This window comes from Perissodus microlepis, chromosome 22, assembly GCF_051167445.1.
Source record: "Perissodus microlepis isolate ML-2025 ecotype Zambia chromosome 22, ASM5116744v1, whole genome shotgun sequence".
Classification (NCBI taxonomy): domain Eukaryota; kingdom Metazoa; phylum Chordata; class Actinopteri; order Cichliformes; family Cichlidae; genus Perissodus; species Perissodus microlepis.
This window is the reverse complement of record NC_140481.1, coordinates 33,771,265-33,788,308: the sequence shown is the minus strand read 5'-3', so window position 1 is coordinate 33,788,308 and position 17,044 is coordinate 33,771,265. Positions and strand designations below refer to the sequence as shown.

The 17,044-nt window shown below is 39.9% G+C and overlaps 2 protein-coding genes across 3 annotated transcripts; one reads left to right on the top strand and one right to left on the bottom strand.

The window, feature by feature from the left end:
* The first annotated feature begins 1,963 nt into the window (after window positions 1-1,963).
* Window positions 1,964-17,011, top strand: LOC146363642 (saxitoxin and tetrodotoxin-binding protein 2-like). Of its 2 annotated transcripts, none has more exons than XM_084918788.1 (6): window positions 1,964-2,189; window positions 2,640-2,785; window positions 2,875-2,960; window positions 3,662-3,802; window positions 4,419-4,534; window positions 16,269-17,011. In XM_084918788.1, exons 1-6 carry the CDS (start codon window positions 2,073-2,075, stop codon window positions 16,341-16,343), a joined length of 681 nt encoding a protein of 226 aa, XP_084774914.1. In that variant the 5' UTR covers window positions 1,964-2,072; the 3' UTR covers window positions 16,344-17,011. The 2 variants fall into 2 exon arrangements, with proteins under 2 accessions (XP_084774914.1, XP_084774913.1); XM_084918787.1 differs by having other exon boundaries at window positions 1,971-2,189; window positions 4,419-4,538.
* LOC146363643 (uncharacterized) lies at window positions 11,888-16,324 on the bottom strand. The gene is made up of 3 exons (XM_084918789.1): window positions 14,211-16,324; window positions 14,033-14,125; window positions 11,888-12,559 (listed from the first exon to the last, which is right to left on the bottom strand). Exons 1-3 carry the CDS (start codon window positions 14,379-14,381, stop codon window positions 12,248-12,250), a joined length of 576 nt encoding a protein of 191 aa, XP_084774915.1. The 5' UTR covers window positions 14,382-16,324; the 3' UTR covers window positions 11,888-12,247.
* Window positions 17,012-17,044: the final 33 nt, after the last annotated feature.

The window sequence follows — 17,044 nt, the reverse complement described above, 5'->3', positions numbered from 1 at the left end:
ATGTTTATTCCAGTGTGCAGAGATTGGCTAATCTGACCAGCAAATGTTATAAAATGGATTGTCGGAACAGTCAGCGTTAAAGTCACCTTTGACAGTCCAGACTAAGATGGCGTTGGACATCTTCAGGGCGGAAAAGGGTTGGTGTGACCAAGGTGTGGTTTTGCTTGTTGTATGTATATTTCAAGATGATATGGCTCTGGATGGACCAGTTACCAGGGCATGGAAGGAGGACAGACTTATTAAATGAGGAGAAGGAATTTTCTGGGATTGGAGATCCTCTGGGTGAGTGGTTGACTAAAAGCATGCATAAAATAAAAGCTATCTTTTGTTATTGATTGGTAATAGATTGATAATTGGCCACATTTACAGCTGTATTGACTTGTTGTGGACGCAGTCTAGTTCATGTTTAAGCACTCTAATTAACAGATTGAAAATAGTGACATTAAAGGAAGAATATGCAGCACCACCCTGTCAGCTGCCAGTGACGGTGGGGCTCAGTGATGAATCAGGTAGTTCTGCGGACGCAGGCTCTGGGCGGAGCCAGGAGTTGAAGAGATCTAACATGACAATTAAATTGATTTTATTCCCTGGCACAGGATGACAGGACTGGAGCAACGACACTGGATAGGAGAAAGTCTGATACTTTCTGAGATATGAGGTCACTAACCTTTTCTTTTAATTTTCTAGCTCCGTTGAATTGACACATGGGAATGTGTCAAAAAGGGGGGGGAAGTTGAGTTTTAACATCAAACAAGGGTTATATGACTTCGTTCGGCGTGATGTCCGGACTGATAAAGTGTAGGAAATGCCTTGAGTGCAGAGGGCTAAATGAAAACACGCTTACACACACATAAATTATGATTAGAATAAGTTACTGGTCAGGAAGTCCTGAACATGATGTGCTAAACCGATTTTGAATCACTAGAAGAACAATGGATAACAACATTAGATTATTGGGGCTAGGACGAGAGGTGTTTTGGTTTTCTGTCTCTTACAGAGAAAGGAACAGACACCAGACGAGGTCACAGATATACGAGGATCCTTCGCAGCAGAGACAGACACAGTGACTGCCGAGACACCAACTGGGTTCAAGTGTCATGGCGTTTGGGCTCCAACTAGTGACCTGGAGAGGATGACCGCAGTAAACACCACTTCTACAGCACGCCGGAAAAGAAGATCAACGTTCCCTAAACTTCAACCACATGACCCGATATGGGGAAGCAACGTACCCAAGGAATTCAAACTGTGGACTACTGGACAGAAAGTACTCCACACATTGTTCCCCTGGGTGGGAACCGGAAAAAACATGCTGAGGATCGAAACTCTGGACTACCGCTTTGGACTCTTCTTGAACGCTTCGTGCAAGATCAACGAACAGCAGAATAAGGAAATCAATGCATTACGGATCGCAGTGATGCAACATCGAGTAGCTTTGGACATGATACTAGCAGAGAAAGGGGGACTTTGCGTCCTCTTCAACAACACCTGCTGCACTTACATACCAGACAATGTACACTAAACAAACATGACTGACGCCCTGAACGCCTTGAGACAGATCCAGCAGGCCCAAAATCAGGACTATGTGAGTAATACAAGTGACTGGTTTTCTTGGCTTTACACTGACCCCTGGCTACAGGTGCTAAAAAGACTGCTCATCGGAGTATTTTTACTTTTATTTTGTATTTTTGTAACATGTATCCAGCCATGTCTAAAACTCATGATTAACCGTATAATCGTTTCCACTGCAGCTAAGTGGGAAACATGCTGCTAAATAAAATAAATGAGCTTGTAAAAATATGAAGTAATTATAGTAATATTTACAGCAGTACTATCAGTAAAAAAAACAAACCCAAATCAATACATGTGTAAGTGCTGAACATAATATTTACAGCAGTGTGTGGTTTGCTGCATCCTGCTGTTCAGGGTTCAGTTTATCTTCTATAAAAAAGCAAACAGACTCTTTGGACCGGCTGTGCTCAGTCTGCAGTCTTCATGAGACGCCTCTCTCCGAGTTTACCTCAGAGCTTCTTCCCTCCAGATCTCACAAACACAGCAGGCCCTCCTGATCCAGGATGCAGCTTTTGTTCAGAGTTTTTCTGCTGGCTCTGATTCTGCAGAGCTGCAGTGCTGAAGTTGCCGCAAAGGAATGTGACCTCCCACCGAAGTTGCGACAGGAGGTACTGCACAAGGTGGGAACTCACAGAAACATCTGCCAAGTCACTACTTGTTAACTGATACCTCTTTACAGTGAAAGGCTACAAACATATATTTGGTAATTTTTCGGTCTCTTTATTAACAGAAGAGGTCGTTATTTGTTCTATAAACAAAAATCTGCTCAATTAAGGCTAATTTAAAAATTGAGTTTTAAGTACTGTGAACATTCAATGCATTCTGGAAAAAAAGCATACAGTCAAGGCAATTACATCGTAAGAAGGTTAAATGTTTTTCCTTTCCTTAAAATGTCTTGAAGGTATTCATTACATTAAAAAGTATTTGCAGTATTATTTGTATCTCCTATGCAGTTTAAGGGCAGATGCTACCACACGGTTCTACTGTACCTACATTTCAAGTAATATTAGGAAACTGTAATAAATCCAGAAAACAAATGCTTGTGGGTTTACCCTAGTTCCTCCTCACAGGTGTTTGAGTCACGATGGGTTCTGGTGGAAGCGTTCTCAGATTATCCAGCAGGTCTGAGGTTGGTGAAGCATGCCAACAGCTCCCTGATGGAGATGAAGGAGGCATTCAACAATGAAACCTTTCTGTTCATCGAGAGAAACATAGTGTAAGTTTGTCAAACTGAGGACAAACAGCAGTTCAGTACCTGCTTACTTTCTGCAAAAGTTTTTTTTAATTTATTTATTTTGTTTACAGCTCTGGAAAATGTCTTGTGTTTCAAGTCAACATGTCCATTCCTGATCCCGAGACTTCCAACCACAGCATGGTTCTGGACAGCCCTGGTAAGTCCAAAACAGGCCCAGACTAGACCTTTTATTAAGACATTTGGATGTGAAAGCAGCCAGAGAAATGTCATTAAAAGATTTTTCAAAGTATAAAAACAACTTTCCTAATGTTGTTTGATTTTGGTTGGAAGTGAGAGGTTTGTTCTGATGATTCACAGCAATAAAAAGAAAAAACAAACACTAACACTGCTACCATGATGTCTGACCTACTGAGATAACACCACAGAGCACAGCAATGTTCTCAGTATGGCCACAAGGTAGCTAACATACCAGTGGCCAAGAGAGTTAGACCAGTTTGCAGCATGTGGATACCAAAGGACCTTGTGAAAAGGATTTTTTTTTTTTTTTAAACTTCCACTTTTTATTTATCAAGTGTAAGGCAATTAAAGTTGTCAGTTAGGTTTTTAGAAATCAGAATGTTGACATACTGGTAAAACCTCAACCACAGGAAAATTTTCTTTTAAAATTCCCTTTTGTATATTACAAAATTTGTACTTAAAAAAAGGCAGAAATTGGAATTTCTGATCTCCAAACTAAACTACAGAACTTTTTTTTTAGGGGGACTCCTGTCTGTCTGTTTGTAGCATCAGTCATGGGGAACTACTTAAAGAGGAAAACAAAATCTTCCAACGAGGTCTCAACTGTTAGTCATTATTGTGGTGAGATGTTAATGATTTTTTTTAATGTGTTCCTATTAGGAGTTATGGAGTTTGGCGGGTTGGTGTCTCCATACAATGATCAGGGCCGAGCAGATGTTTACCAGGGCTGTGCAGACTGTCTGACCGTTGTCTACAGCGGCGTCTTTCAGGGAATTCCAGGAAGGCTGTTGCTCATCTACAGTAAGAATGAAACACCCTAACTTTACAGAGTCATCAGTGAGAAACTGAACAGAAAACTCATGCAAACAGGAGGCAGAAGTGTCCACTGTGCACTCAGCATCACATCATACCAAGTGAAACACGGACAGTGCCCTGAAAGAAATTCTCACTGAAAAAAGGAACATCAGAAAGAATTTGACTTTTTTTAAATGAGCAAATCCTAATAATAACGAAAGTTTCAGAAACTTTAAAGCTGAGAGTTCAACAGGATCATATCGACCAAGGTGACAATCTTCTGAAATGGAAAACACAAAGCAGAACTCAACACACTGAATTTAGCAGGTGCCCCACAGAGCGTTCTCATGAAGCTACAGTATTGTGAAAAGCCTTGAATGTTTCTGAAAAAGCCATGAAAAGAAACTAGACCACAAAACTAACTCCAAATGCAAGAGCACCGTGAATAACAAACCTTCCCCTTCGCTCTTGTTGCTATCTTTCTGTCACAAGTCACTCCTGACACTCGACTCCACCCAGCCCACCCTGACTGCACTCTCTTCTTCACCTCTCCGTGGATGGTGGACCCCAAGTTTTTTTGGGTTTTTTTCAGTGCTTTGAATTGTTGTTCTCTGCCTTTCAGGAAAAGAAGGGAAGCATACGGACACTGATGAGCTGAAGGCGGGTGAGAGCATCCACAGGAAGCTGGCAGAGTGCCTCAAGTTCAATGTTGAGACAACCTTCATATATGACGGCAAGGCAGGTGAGAGAGAAAATCTGGAAATTAGCTAGCATTTACACTACCTGTTGAAAGGGTTAGTGGTGTTAGTGTGAATAATGCCATTTTCTGCAGTTTCTTTGAAACTGCCTTGCACGGGGTTTGAGTTACATTTTCTCATTTTGTGGGTGTGATCCAGTCAGCAGGCACACGCACATAAACACCACTCCCACAGTTTCCTGAACAGAAGACAAAACAAAATGATTAACTTCTTACTTTTCAGAGTTGTACGAGCCGGGGTTCACTGACTGATGCTACACAACAATCCAGCATCAAATAAGGTTCAGCCACCCTGTTAAATAGGGCACAGATAATGGGCTCATCAGCAGCAGGTGATTGTTGGCAGGTGTAGCTGGCGAGAACACACACACACACACACACACACACACAAAGAGAAACGGTCAAAGGAAAAAGAGAGAGATAGGGAGTAAACACAGAACAAAGCAGGAAAGGCGGCAACAACAGCAGGACCCTGTCAGAACAGGCAACATTTGGTTTGGGGGTTACCACCACGACAGCCACCAACCACCTTTCAGCCGCAGCTCAGTGCACCAGCTTCGGCAATGGAGGTGCGGAACATGGTCCATTTGGACTCAATGTCCGCAGTCTCCCTCAGAATGCTGCTGAAGCTCTGCCGGAGGTGTACGATGAAGATCTCGGAGACCGGGGCCTCTGCTAGACGTTCCCAGCACACCCTCACTATACGTTTAGGCGCACCATCTCTGTCGAACTCTTATGTTCGAACATGGTGTTCATTATGGCCAAACTGTGGTTTGCACAGAAGACGACAGCCAGGACCCGTTTCCCTGCCGAAGGCGCAGAGAAGACACCAATTTGTCACATAAAATGACCTCTTCATCTTCTTTCTGCTGCAGCAATGACAGCACTGTTGATGAACTGCCTCTGTGTGAGTACATTTTAACATCATGATATCAACAACAATGGACCTGTTTTCACCCTACCCTGTACTGTCATTAATAGACGAGTTAGGGAAATATAACATTTGAAGACAATTGCAGAAAATAGTAATGAAACTAGGATGGGTGATATTGCCCACACATAATATCACAATATTATGATGAGTGATTAAATATTATCAGTGTATTCTCACGATAGCACTAAATTTCACGATATGACAAATTACAGAAAAATACACGGTAGCTTTGAGTGCAATAACTTTATTGTGAAAAATGGGTCCTTTTGGGTCCTTTTCTCTTGTAAAGAGTTCTAGGCCAGCCTGGTCCGTTTCCGCGAAGTATGGCAGACATCTACTTTGCCGCGATGATGTGGTGGTCCCCATTTTTAAGAAGGGGGGACAGAGGGTGTGTTCCAACTACAGGGGAATCACACTCCTCAGCCTCCCTGGGAAAGTCTATGCCAGGGTGCTGGAAAGGAGAGTCTGTCCGTTAGTCGAACCTCGGATACAGGAGGAACAAAGCGGTTTTCGTCCTGGTCGTGGAAGACAGGATCAGCTCTTTACCCTCTCGAGGATAAAGTGTGCATGGGAGTTTGCCCAACCAGTCTACATGTGTTTTATGTACTTGGAGAAGGCATTCGACCGTGTCCTTCTGGGTGTCCTGTGGTAGGTGCTGCGGGAGTATGGGGTGTCTGGCCCATTGCTACGGGCCATTAGATCCCATACAACCCTCACTACCCTCACCTATGGTCACGAGCTGTGGGTAGTGACCGAAAGAACGAGATCACAAATACAAGCGGCGGAAATGAGCTTCCTCCGAAGGGTGGCTGGCCTCTCACCTTAGAGGTAGGGTGAGAAGTTCAGCCATCCGGGAGGGGCTCAGAGAAGAGCTGCTGCTCCTTCACATCGAAAGGAGCCAGTTGAGGTGGTTTGGGCATCTGACCAGAATGCCTCCTGGGTGAGGTGTTCTGGGCATATCCCACTGGGAGGAGGCCCCAGGGCAGACCCAGGACAACCTGGAGAGTTTATATCTCTCAGCTGGACTGAGAACACCTGGGTGTTCCCCCGGACAAGCTGGAGGAGGTGGCTGGGGAGAGGAAGGCCTGGGCTTCTCTGCTTAGGCTGCTGCACCCGCGACCCGGCCATCATGAATCATCATGAATCGTGAATGATATGATATGGTGTACCCCTAATTAGTAATACTAAAATAGTTATTTTTACAGGTGCTCTGATGAAATTTGCAAAAATGGTTGAAAATCAGCTGAACCATTTCCTCAGAATAATTTTCAGTGTGATAGATTTTCTATGTACAGCTTGTTCCTGAAAGCAGTGAATGAAGCCCAGCTGTAAAGCTCTAGCAGCTCAGACTGAATATGCATGTCTTTGTGTGCTGATGCAGAAAATGTCTAAATGTTGTTCTGCTTGATTCTGATCTGCTGCTGAGTCTCTCATTAATCAACATTAAACATTCATCTCTGTGCTACATGAACTTCACTGTGATTTTACTTCATAGCTCACCATTTTATTATCAAAATCTGATGACGTCTCTGAGTGAAGGAAGTGGCACTGGCAGGGATCGTTTTGTTTTGAACAGTAACATGACATGTGTAATGCACGTTTTTATCTGAGTGTGTTTAAGAACCTGAAGTTGAGAGTCTGGTTTAGAGAGAGTTGACTGTCAGCATTGAGACTAACAATAAAGCCATGACCCAAAAACACAGAATCAGAGCAGAAGCCTTCCTATGAAAATCATAAAAGCAAAAATCAATGACTCAGTAGTGTTGCAATGAATCAATTTCATTAGACTGAGCTTCTTTATTGTTCTAACAAATACGAATCAAATAAAATCGAAACAAAAACTTCAGAAACACCATCCTGTCAGATGATGTGGTTTGGTCCCTCATCTGTGGAGACCAGGGCTGTGTAGAGATGTTTAAAGGAGCGGGTGCTCAAAGTTAAAAAAGGGGCACATAGAACCAGGCCGAATAACAACAACACACATTCCATCTAGAATCTAATATGGAATCTTATCATACTATATCACTGTCATCAGGTGGGGACAAAGCAAACGTAGCCATGTTTTACCTGATGGGTACAATGTTGCTCCTGCTGATGATAGTGCTGGAGGGCAGGGCTCCACTGATCTGAGACTGTAGACGTTAAAGAGTCCACAGGAGAGATGGGAGCTGATCAAGTGTTATGAGATAATAATACAATTCAAAGATTGGTGACAGTGCTTGGAACTATAAGGCAACAAACTGAGAAAAAACTAGACTCTGCCTGTGACTCACTCTTTGCCTCTCTTCCTTCATCTCATCATCTCATCTATTACTCTCCACTTGCTGTCCATCTGAGAACAAGGCACAATTTGCTGTTGTATTAATCTGTTCTTTAATCATCCACACTCAAAAACTCCTGCACCCAATCCATAATAAAGTAATAATAGAAACCGTTATAGAACCAAAACATTGTGTTTATTATTGTTTTTATACTTGAATATCTCTGCAATGCAACAACTGGTACAGGTGTTATTGTTACCTGTGCTCTTTGTAATCCAGCTGCTGAGGGATCCACAGCCTCACACAGCTCCTTATGTAGCTGTTGCTGTTCTGAGAGTCTATGGTGCATGTGGTGTGATATGCCCATGTAGAAAGGACGGCACTGAGACGCTGGACTTGCCTTTACTCTGGGCTCCCTTTTTATTCTATTATTTTCCTTTTTTTTTCTCAAAACATAACACTTAACAAAAGATTAATATATATTTCTACAATACAACATCATCAAAGTCTTTCTTTAAAAGTTCTAGCTGAAACCAAATCTGTTATCATGTAGTGGCAGTATTGAGATCCTGTTTCTCTTTATTCTTTCTTCTACCTTGTGTTCCTGTTTCTCTTTATTATGTGAATGCCTTACTACATTCACACAATAAAGAGATCCTACACCCGTTTTAAGCACAAAGTTCAGCTTCTTCACCTCTTTTCAGCAGAAAATGAAGCTTCTACATCTGTTTTAAGCTGAAAGTCCAGCTTCTTCACCTCTTTTCTGCAAGAAGTTAAGCTTTTCACCTCTTTTCAACACAAATTTGAGCTTCTTCACCTCTTTTCAGCAGAAAATGAAGCTTCTACATCTGTTTTTAGCAGAAACTTCAGCTTCTTTACCTCTTTTCAGCAGATAGTTCTGCTTCTTCAGCTGTTTTTAGCAGAAACTTCAGCTTCTTTACCTCTTTTCAGCACAAATTTGAGCTTCTTCACCTCTTTTCAGCAAAAAGTTCAGCTCCTTCAGCTCTTTTTAGCAGAAACTTCAGCTTCTTTACCTCTTTTCAGCAGATAGTTCTGCTTCTTCGGCTGTTTTCAACAGATTCCACTACACGGCATTCACACTACATTTTCGCAGGAAATGCAACTTTTTCTAGTTCTAGTTGCTCCGTTTCTTTGGTGGTTAACTACTCCCTCAGTTTTCATCCAATTTCCACCATTAAAACTTTAAAATGTTCTGCTCCTTCTGCTAATTCCTGCTATATCTTTTGGTTCTGATACCTTTTGTACTTTTTGAATTATTAAGCTTTTTATGCCATTTTTTGGCCCATTTCGATGAATAGGACCACATTACGAGTGTGCTCACTGATGTAGCTCGCCGGGGTGAGCTGTGTTTTAGCTCAGTGAGATGAGCAGCTGTTTTGAGACTGGGAGGTCTGGGTTTGAATCTCGGCCATGGCAACTTTTTCATGTCTTTTCAACACAAATTTCAGCTTCTTCAACCCTTTTCAGCAGAATTTTCAGGTTCTTCACCTCTTTTCAGCAGAAAGTTCTGCTTTTTCAGCTGTTTTCAGCAGATTGTACTACATGGCTTTCACACTGGATTTTCGCAGGAAATGCAACTTATTCTAGTTTATTTATTTTTCTCCTTATGGTAACTGAGAGATGAGAGCCATTATATCTCCATTTTCCCTAACCAACAACAACAATAACATATAAAAACAGCTTTTTATACAACAGTATCAACTAAAACTTGTACTTAACAGAGCCTACCTAATACAAAGAAAACAGCACACAGTTGTCATCAACAGCGTGAATAGCAACTGCAACATTCAGTGCTGTTAGCAAGGATTAGAACAATTACAATCTCATAGAGAAACATTAGAACTAAGTGCAAGTCAAAAAGCACCCAACTAACTAACGAGTATTAGCTTAGCATGTTAACTAAAAACTCCCAGTTATTTTGTCTGTTTCTCCTACAGCTGCACACCGCTCAGGCGGAAAAAATGCACGTGCTCTTTGCGAGCTCGTTTCTGGTTCGTAACCAGTGCGCTCTGCTGTCAAGGGCGATCATTGGGTAATGGTAGTCATGTGACTGATGCAAGCCAGATCCTTTAATCTAGCAAAACTGTGATTAATAGCTAAATGTTATTATTGACCAATGTTCCCTCTAATTTTTCATGTGTCTGAGCGAACACACAAACTCCCTGAGCAATCCCTTGGACCACTGTGAGCGACATCAGATGCGTGCACTGTGGTCACGCCAGCATCCAATCCATCCAACTTACATGGTTTATTAAAATAATCAAATTACATCATTTACATTTATGTTAGACTACTTTTAATTAACTGCTTTATCCCACTTACAATGAAAATGTAAAAAAATCTTGTTCATGATCTGTGTAGCATGTTAACACTATTGGAAGGAAAAATAACTTGAACTCCAATTTTAAAAACACAACTTTCTTTCTTTTTCTTTTTTTCATAAAGCTCTGACTTGTATTATGAGTCTGTGGTCTGGGAGAGAGTCTGTAACTCTCTGTCTGCAAAATATAGTATATAATGACCAATGTTGGGCAATTAATTATATAGTTACTTCTTCAAAAAAGTAACTCAGTTTTTTGCAGCTTTTTTTTTAATGCAGCCAAGGCGTTTTTTTAAATAAACATTTCAAACTATTTACAGAACAATCAGCTGTTCTGCATCAAATCTGATGCCACACAAATTATTTGTGCCACTCCAAAAAAAAATTTCTGTCCACTATGAGATGAAGGAGAACAACAGCTTGATACCTGCAGGCCTGACAGCAGCAGATGTATCACTGCTGTAACACCTGTAACATTCAGCAGTCGCCTCATTGTTCTGACACACACAACAAAACTATTGACTACACTACACACTAACTACACACTAACTACACAAGATTTGCGCTAAACGTCGCAAATCTCTCACATCTCAAAACACCGCCGTCACTCCTAAAACTTCCCCCCGTGTCTTAACAGCTAGATGCCACGTTGCCATATCATTTTTTGATTGGTCAACATGGTACTTTTTTCGACCAATAGGAAAGGGTGGGGGGTTGGTTTTGTTTTTGCTCACAGGTGGAGAGTGCTTTCGAGCGTTATAAAACGCCGTTTTTACCGTTTCTTCCTGCAGTAAATAAACAACGAGAGTATTCAGGAAGAAAACCAAACATTGCAGATATTTTTATCATAACTCTGGTTTTACGTGGCCGATCAACACAATTTAAAAACTGGTATAAAGTCCACACTTTGTCCGTCAGTTGTTCCGTCTGTCCTGCTCACATCTCCAATGGTTGTACACGTTGTCATTAACGTGGTTTCACTCCACATCAGCCGCTTTGCTCGCTAAAACACCGGTGTCGGCACACACTCATAAAAATTAGTCATTGGATGAACTCAATTTGATTGATGGCAGGTTTTCCACGTAATACATTTATTTTGGTTCAACCAAATCTACATACATCATGACAATTTAATTAAATTGAGTCAGTAGAACACAATTTTTTAAACACATTTAAAAGGAAAAAAAATACATTAATAAGATGTGAAAGGTTTTGGTTGGTTCAACTCAATACAATGTCATTCATTTGAGCTAGATTTTCTTTCGAATTGAAATGATTATTTTAAGTTCAACTAAATCATAATTTTAATTACCAGAAAACTAATTTAATTATTAAAATAATGACAAAATAAATTTGTTTTTTCAAATCAGTTTTATTCACTTGAATTAAAAGCAGAAACAGAATATTTTGTGAATAAACATACATGTCACATGGTCAAATTAACCTTAACAAAATCAAAGTGCTCACAAAAAAGTGCCTTACATTTGAAATGAATATCAAATCTGAAAAGCACACACCTTTGTATTACTAGGCAAGACTGAAAACAAACTGGAATTTGTAAAATCCGATTTCACGTAAGAATCATTGTATATATATTTATAGTGACACTTGCAGGTAGGTTTTCAGCAAATTCACAATGATAACCTACTAAACATTGCAATTCACACCATATTATGCCAGTCACTGAACATTTTAAACAACCCAAAAATACTTAAATACAAATATATAATGTATATATATATATATATAAAAGATTTTCATTAAGAACATTTTGTGTTACCAAAGGGGAGGTATTTTAATAAAAAAAAACCTTTACTTCCCTAATTCAAACTTTTACAAGCTTATAAGAACGGGAACACCAACTTTAAAACACTGGAAGACACCAAACTTGTCAACATTTGTTTTGTCTCTTTGAAAATCCCAAAAGCAATTAAAAAGAAAATGCTGGTTACAACCATTAAACTTTTTTTGAGCTAAATTCCCACAGTCCTTTTATCCATCTATAGTAGTATAGATTAAAGGTTACATCACTCACAACAGAACAGCAGACAAAAATAGACAACTTCTATTTTTCAAAAAAAAGGAAAAAAAAAGGTCACAGTTTGAACAAAAGAGATAAAAAGGCCAAAAGCAAATTTTGTGCTGGGGTCTTGTTTGCCTAAACAAACATCTTCAATTTCATTTGCTGCATCTTTGTACCGAGCCTTTGTCCATCCAGATTCATTAAAATCTTCTGACAAAACTCGAAAGTGTACTTGAGGTCATTTGGATAGCTCAGATCAAGTGCATAAATCAGTCCAAAGAGGACGATGAATGCCATGATGACATTACCGAGGTTGTTCATAACTGTAGTACCTTCAATGACAACTCCAACATCCTCTGGCTCCTGAACGCCTTCTCTTCTGATGGTGTAAATACCCATGACAGTTGCTGCAGTGGATCTCAACCGTTCATCCTCAGTGGAGGAGGTCTGAAAAACAGGATGTTTCAGGTTTAAGGGCTCTGTCACTTGGAAGGGGAAATATTATGCAAAACTCAGCTTTGTATCCTTTTGTGCTGAAACATGGGTCTCTACTGCCTCTATAAACACTCCAAACACGAATAAAACCCATCAATCTGTTTTCTATCAATAGTTTGGGTTTAGGTATTATGTACCTCCCTTTGGGAGGGGCTTGAAATAGAGGAGCAGCTCCTCAAGTGTCTATAGGTGTAGGTGTGTGTGTGTGTGTGTGTGGGCTGGGTCAATTTCCCTTATTTCATGACAATTGGGGACCTTTTGAAACAGCTTGTTTTAGGCACATTATTCCGGAAACCAGAAGATTGCTGTAACGCCAGTGACACTAGTCAGTGTCTCGATGCAATCTGCTGGGTTCCTTAGAAGACTTTTTACTAATTGGCATAATTAACTGAACTTCATTGGAGTGTTTACTTTATGAAGTGCCTTGAGATGACTGTTGTTGTGATATACCGCTATATAAATAAACTGAATTTAAACACTGACAGAAAGTGGATGAATGTTTTCTTCACATTTACCGTGTTTATAGAGGCAGTAGATACCTACATGGCAGCACCAAAAAAATGAACAATTGAATTTTTGCTGAATCTGTCCCCTTAAAAGGTGCTCTCCAGTACAAGTTTCAACAATGACTATTAAGAATAATACATATTTCACAATTATATTGTCTTATTTGAATATATGAGCATTTGAACCCAACTCAAATTGAAGCTAGAAAATAAAGTGTGATAAGCGTACCAGATCTCCTCCATACCTGCTTCATGCCCTGGAGGACGGGGCTGTGGCCCCCCCCCCCACCCTCTAGCAGATCATTACATGAAGGAACCTTTTAAAAACAAACGCGTCCATGCTCACAGGTGTACACACGGGTGCTCACACACACAAACTACACCCTTTTTGGCTCCTACCTCAAAGCACACTGTGCGCTGTCGATCTTACGTGCTGCACAATAATGTTTAATATTTAGTATTTACTGTTATATTCCCATAGATCATCGTGATGATGTTTATTGTATTGCTCTCGTTTTCTTCTGCTTGTTTTCTTTTTTCTTTCTCAACAGGTGATCCAGGTGATTGATATTTGTATTTTTATTTTTTTTTGTCTGCTTATTTAGTTGTTTTTTGGGGGGGGGTTGCCCTTTATCCCCGTCCCTCTTCTCCACTGTTTCCCCCCCCCTCGTCCTTTCTCCCTTTCCTTTTCCTCATTCAAGTCTGTCCCGTATCTAGCAAGTGAAAATAAATAAATAAATAAATAAAATAAACAATAAAAGATGAATCAAATAGACCATTACGGCAAGGCTGGGATGGTCAATTTGGTAAAGTAAATCCGTTGGGCATCTTTCCTCGCCTTTAGACAATCATTCTGATGGCAAAAGAACCAAACAGGACAGGCAGAAAAAAAAAGAAAAAAAAAAAAAGATAAGCATACCAGATACTCCTTGAACAGTAGGTCTGGATCTTCATTAAAGTAGATCACCAGGCTTTTAAGAGTATGCTCCCTCTTTATGTCGATGTCATCACACTAATGCAAGGGTGAAAAAAAAAAGGGTGAAAAAAATGTAATTGATTGATTGCATTTAATTGATGGGTTTATCATTAGTACTGACCAAACTACTGATCGCCATGATATCCTTGATCTTTTGGCCCTTTGCTCCTTTGCTCCCCTCAAAAATTTGCATCAGCTTGTCTGTTAAATTGTCCAGCTGAGCCAAGAACTTCGCCTGCAGGGGTTTTGTAGTGATCTGCAGGAACTCTGCATTCACCTGGAAATAAAACATACATAAATATAGTAAACTAGAAGTTTAAATACAGACTGCTGAATCAACACACTGAAAGTTGCTAAACATTTGAACCATCAGTGAAGTTTGTCAAGACCTAAACTGTTTGTAGCTGAGTTTAGGAATATATCGCCACCTGTTGCTTTGGCATGTTCCTAGCAGCGTTTTCCTTCATTTTTGCGTTTACCTGTGGACAGGATTATTTTTTAAAACGAAAACGGAAAATCTCCGTTTTCAAAAATACCTGTGTAAGTGTGGACGTAGCCGAAATCTTTTATAATAATAAATAGGTTTGAACGTCACGGGAGTGCGCATTGTGCTGACTGCAGTTACTCTTCCGGCCACATGGTTCGCTTTTGGTAGCACCCTCAGTAAACTATGCAGTGCTTTTAAAGACACCTCAAAACGATACTTTCTACTAGAAAATGGTATTATATAATAATAAACACAGAATACCACATTATTAGATTATAAAAAGAAAACAGTAAGAAAGAAGTTAGCTATAGGACATCATCTTTCATTGAGCACAATGGCTGGCTAGCTGCTAATAAGCTAGCACACGCTCCGAGTACTTAAAAGTTGGCAGCTACACAATTTCTCCTCTAAAACAAGGCACTTTTGAAAAGACCTGTCTATATTGTCAAAACAAATAGTATTCAAGCAGAGAAGAGAATGGTAGCACCACCAAAAGTTCAAAAAACAACTGTTACAAGCTTCTATGATAAATAGCATTGCCATAGATTTAGCTGATAAAGAAATACACAATTGGATATATGAAAAAAATAATATGTTACCTTACCTGAAGGTGTAGTTTTATCCAAAAAGTACAGAGAGGCCAAGAGCAGCTGCATTCATTTAGGTGATCCTGAAAGAGCGCAAAATTTTCAAAGAAGGGGACCTTTGTGTAACTCAATAACTTTGTGTTCTTGTAACAAAGACTGCTTTGAGAGAAAATAATTTAGGTTCACCACACGAATAATAATTGCAGTAACGCTGGAGTGCTACATTTGCGTTGAGTGAGATTAAAAAAAATGTTTAAGCTTAAAGAGGGGCTTGAATTTATTTCTTTGAGTTTACAAATACTTAAGTGCAAAAATGTACTCCTCCCACCCCCAGTGCCCCAACAAACTCATTCATTTTGTGTTCAGAATCAGCCTCTGCTGGTTTAGAATAATTTTAGGTTTACACAAAGAAAATCAAATTAATTTGGTATTTTTTAATTACATTTATGAACAACTAACAAAATTTGTATGTGTTCTTTGAAAGAAGGACCTGAATCTGTTTTTTGAGTGCATACGGACGCTGTCATAACCTGTCAACGACGTTGATTAGCTGCGTATATACGAATGTGAATCGCATCATTGGCTGGACTATGGGATAAGGTGGCATCGTTCTAAACACATACAGGAGCAGCCAGTGACTTACTGACTAACACTGAAAAACAGAATTGTTGAAATTTTAATTTTAATTTCAATTCAGGTTAGATTTTTTTTTTTGTGCGGAACGCAAATTTCCTTGCGCAGAGACCGTGCCAGCAGTGCGCAATTGCGCACGTGCGCAGCTTAGAGGGAACATTGTTATTGAGGGGTACAGGCAGAACTCCACATACACACATGAAAAAAATAATAATAATTAAAAAAAATTATAAAAATTTGCCTCAAAAAAAGGGCACTTGGTGCACCCATCAGGGAAAGGGCAGGTGCTCAAGCCCCTTCTGCCCCCACATCTGCACATGCCTGGTGGGGACAGCTGTTGGTCCAGGCCTGCATGGAAGAAGGTGGAGTAAAGCCAGTGGTGTCGTTAGGCCTATTTTAGGGGTGCTGAAGCCTCCCCAAAGCTGTGTGGCAAGTCAAATTGCTGACTCAAGTCTCGTCTCTGTTTCTGCAGATTTTTGTCTCGAAAAGAAGGAAGAAGAGAGAGACGCATGAAGACGACGAGACGAGTTTTAGTTCAGAATCTTGAATTTGATCTGATGACTTTATTTCACTCTGAAGAGTAAAGACTGAACCGTAACCACAGACTTTCAGTTGTGTTTGATTTCAGAGGATACTGTTGAAGTAGTTTCTGTGTGTGTGTGTGTGTGTGTGTGTGTGTGTGTGTGTGTGTGTGTGTGTGTGTGTGTGTATTGGGATATTTTTTATCTTAAAATATTTAAGCCTGATCTTTTTAGGGCAAAGTCAGGATTCAGATTTATCAGGTTAAAATTACAAGAAAGGAAAGGAGGAAAAAAGAAAAGGCAGAAAAGGAGATAGGAAATGAATGAAACGGATGAGTAAAAGGTGTGAAAAGAAAGAAGAGACCATGTAAAAAGAGAAGGAAGGACAGAGAAATCATGAACATGAAGAAAGAAAAAGAAAACCCTCGCCTCAGTTTAGTTTTATCAATATGTGACCAAATTACAGTCAGAGTGCTTCATACTGTAAAGAAAAGAGTGATACTGAGAAAAGCTTGAAGAAACAGAAGAAGAAAACGAGGGTCAACGTTTGAGGAGGAAGAAGAGTGAGAGATGAAGCTCTGAAGTTGAAGTCCAGACTGATCAGGTCACGTTTTATTCTCTGTTCTTAGTTATTTGTATTTGAAATAATTAATGATAATCATATTGTATATGATTAGGTTAAAGCATGTCTGACATTTTATTCTTCATCAAAGCGCTGCTGTAGCGC

Coding starts and splice junctions, on each gene's coding strand:
- LOC146363642 (XM_084918788.1), top strand. CDS start 2,073: ATGCAGCTTTTGTTCAGAGTTTTTCTGCTGGCTCTGATTCTGCAGAGC. Junction 3,803..4,418: donor AAGGCTGTTGCTCATCTACA/GTAAGAATGAAA, acceptor TCTGCCTTTCAG/GAAAAGAAGGGAAGCATACG. Junction 4,535..16,268: donor CCTTCATATATGACGGCAAG/GCAGGTGAGAGA, acceptor CTGTTTCTGCAG/ATTTTTGTCTCGAAAAGAAG.
- LOC146363643 (XM_084918789.1), bottom strand. CDS start 14,381: ATGTTTTATTTCCAGGTGAATGCAGAGTTCCTGCAGATCACTACAAAA. Junction 14,126..14,210: donor TCATGGCGATCAGTAGTTTG/GTCAGTACTAAT, acceptor CCCTTGCATTAG/TGTGATGACATCGACATAAA. Junction 12,560..14,032: donor TACTGTTCAAGGAGTATCTG/GTATGCTTATCT, acceptor CCTGTTTTTCAG/ACCTCCTCCACTGAGGATGA.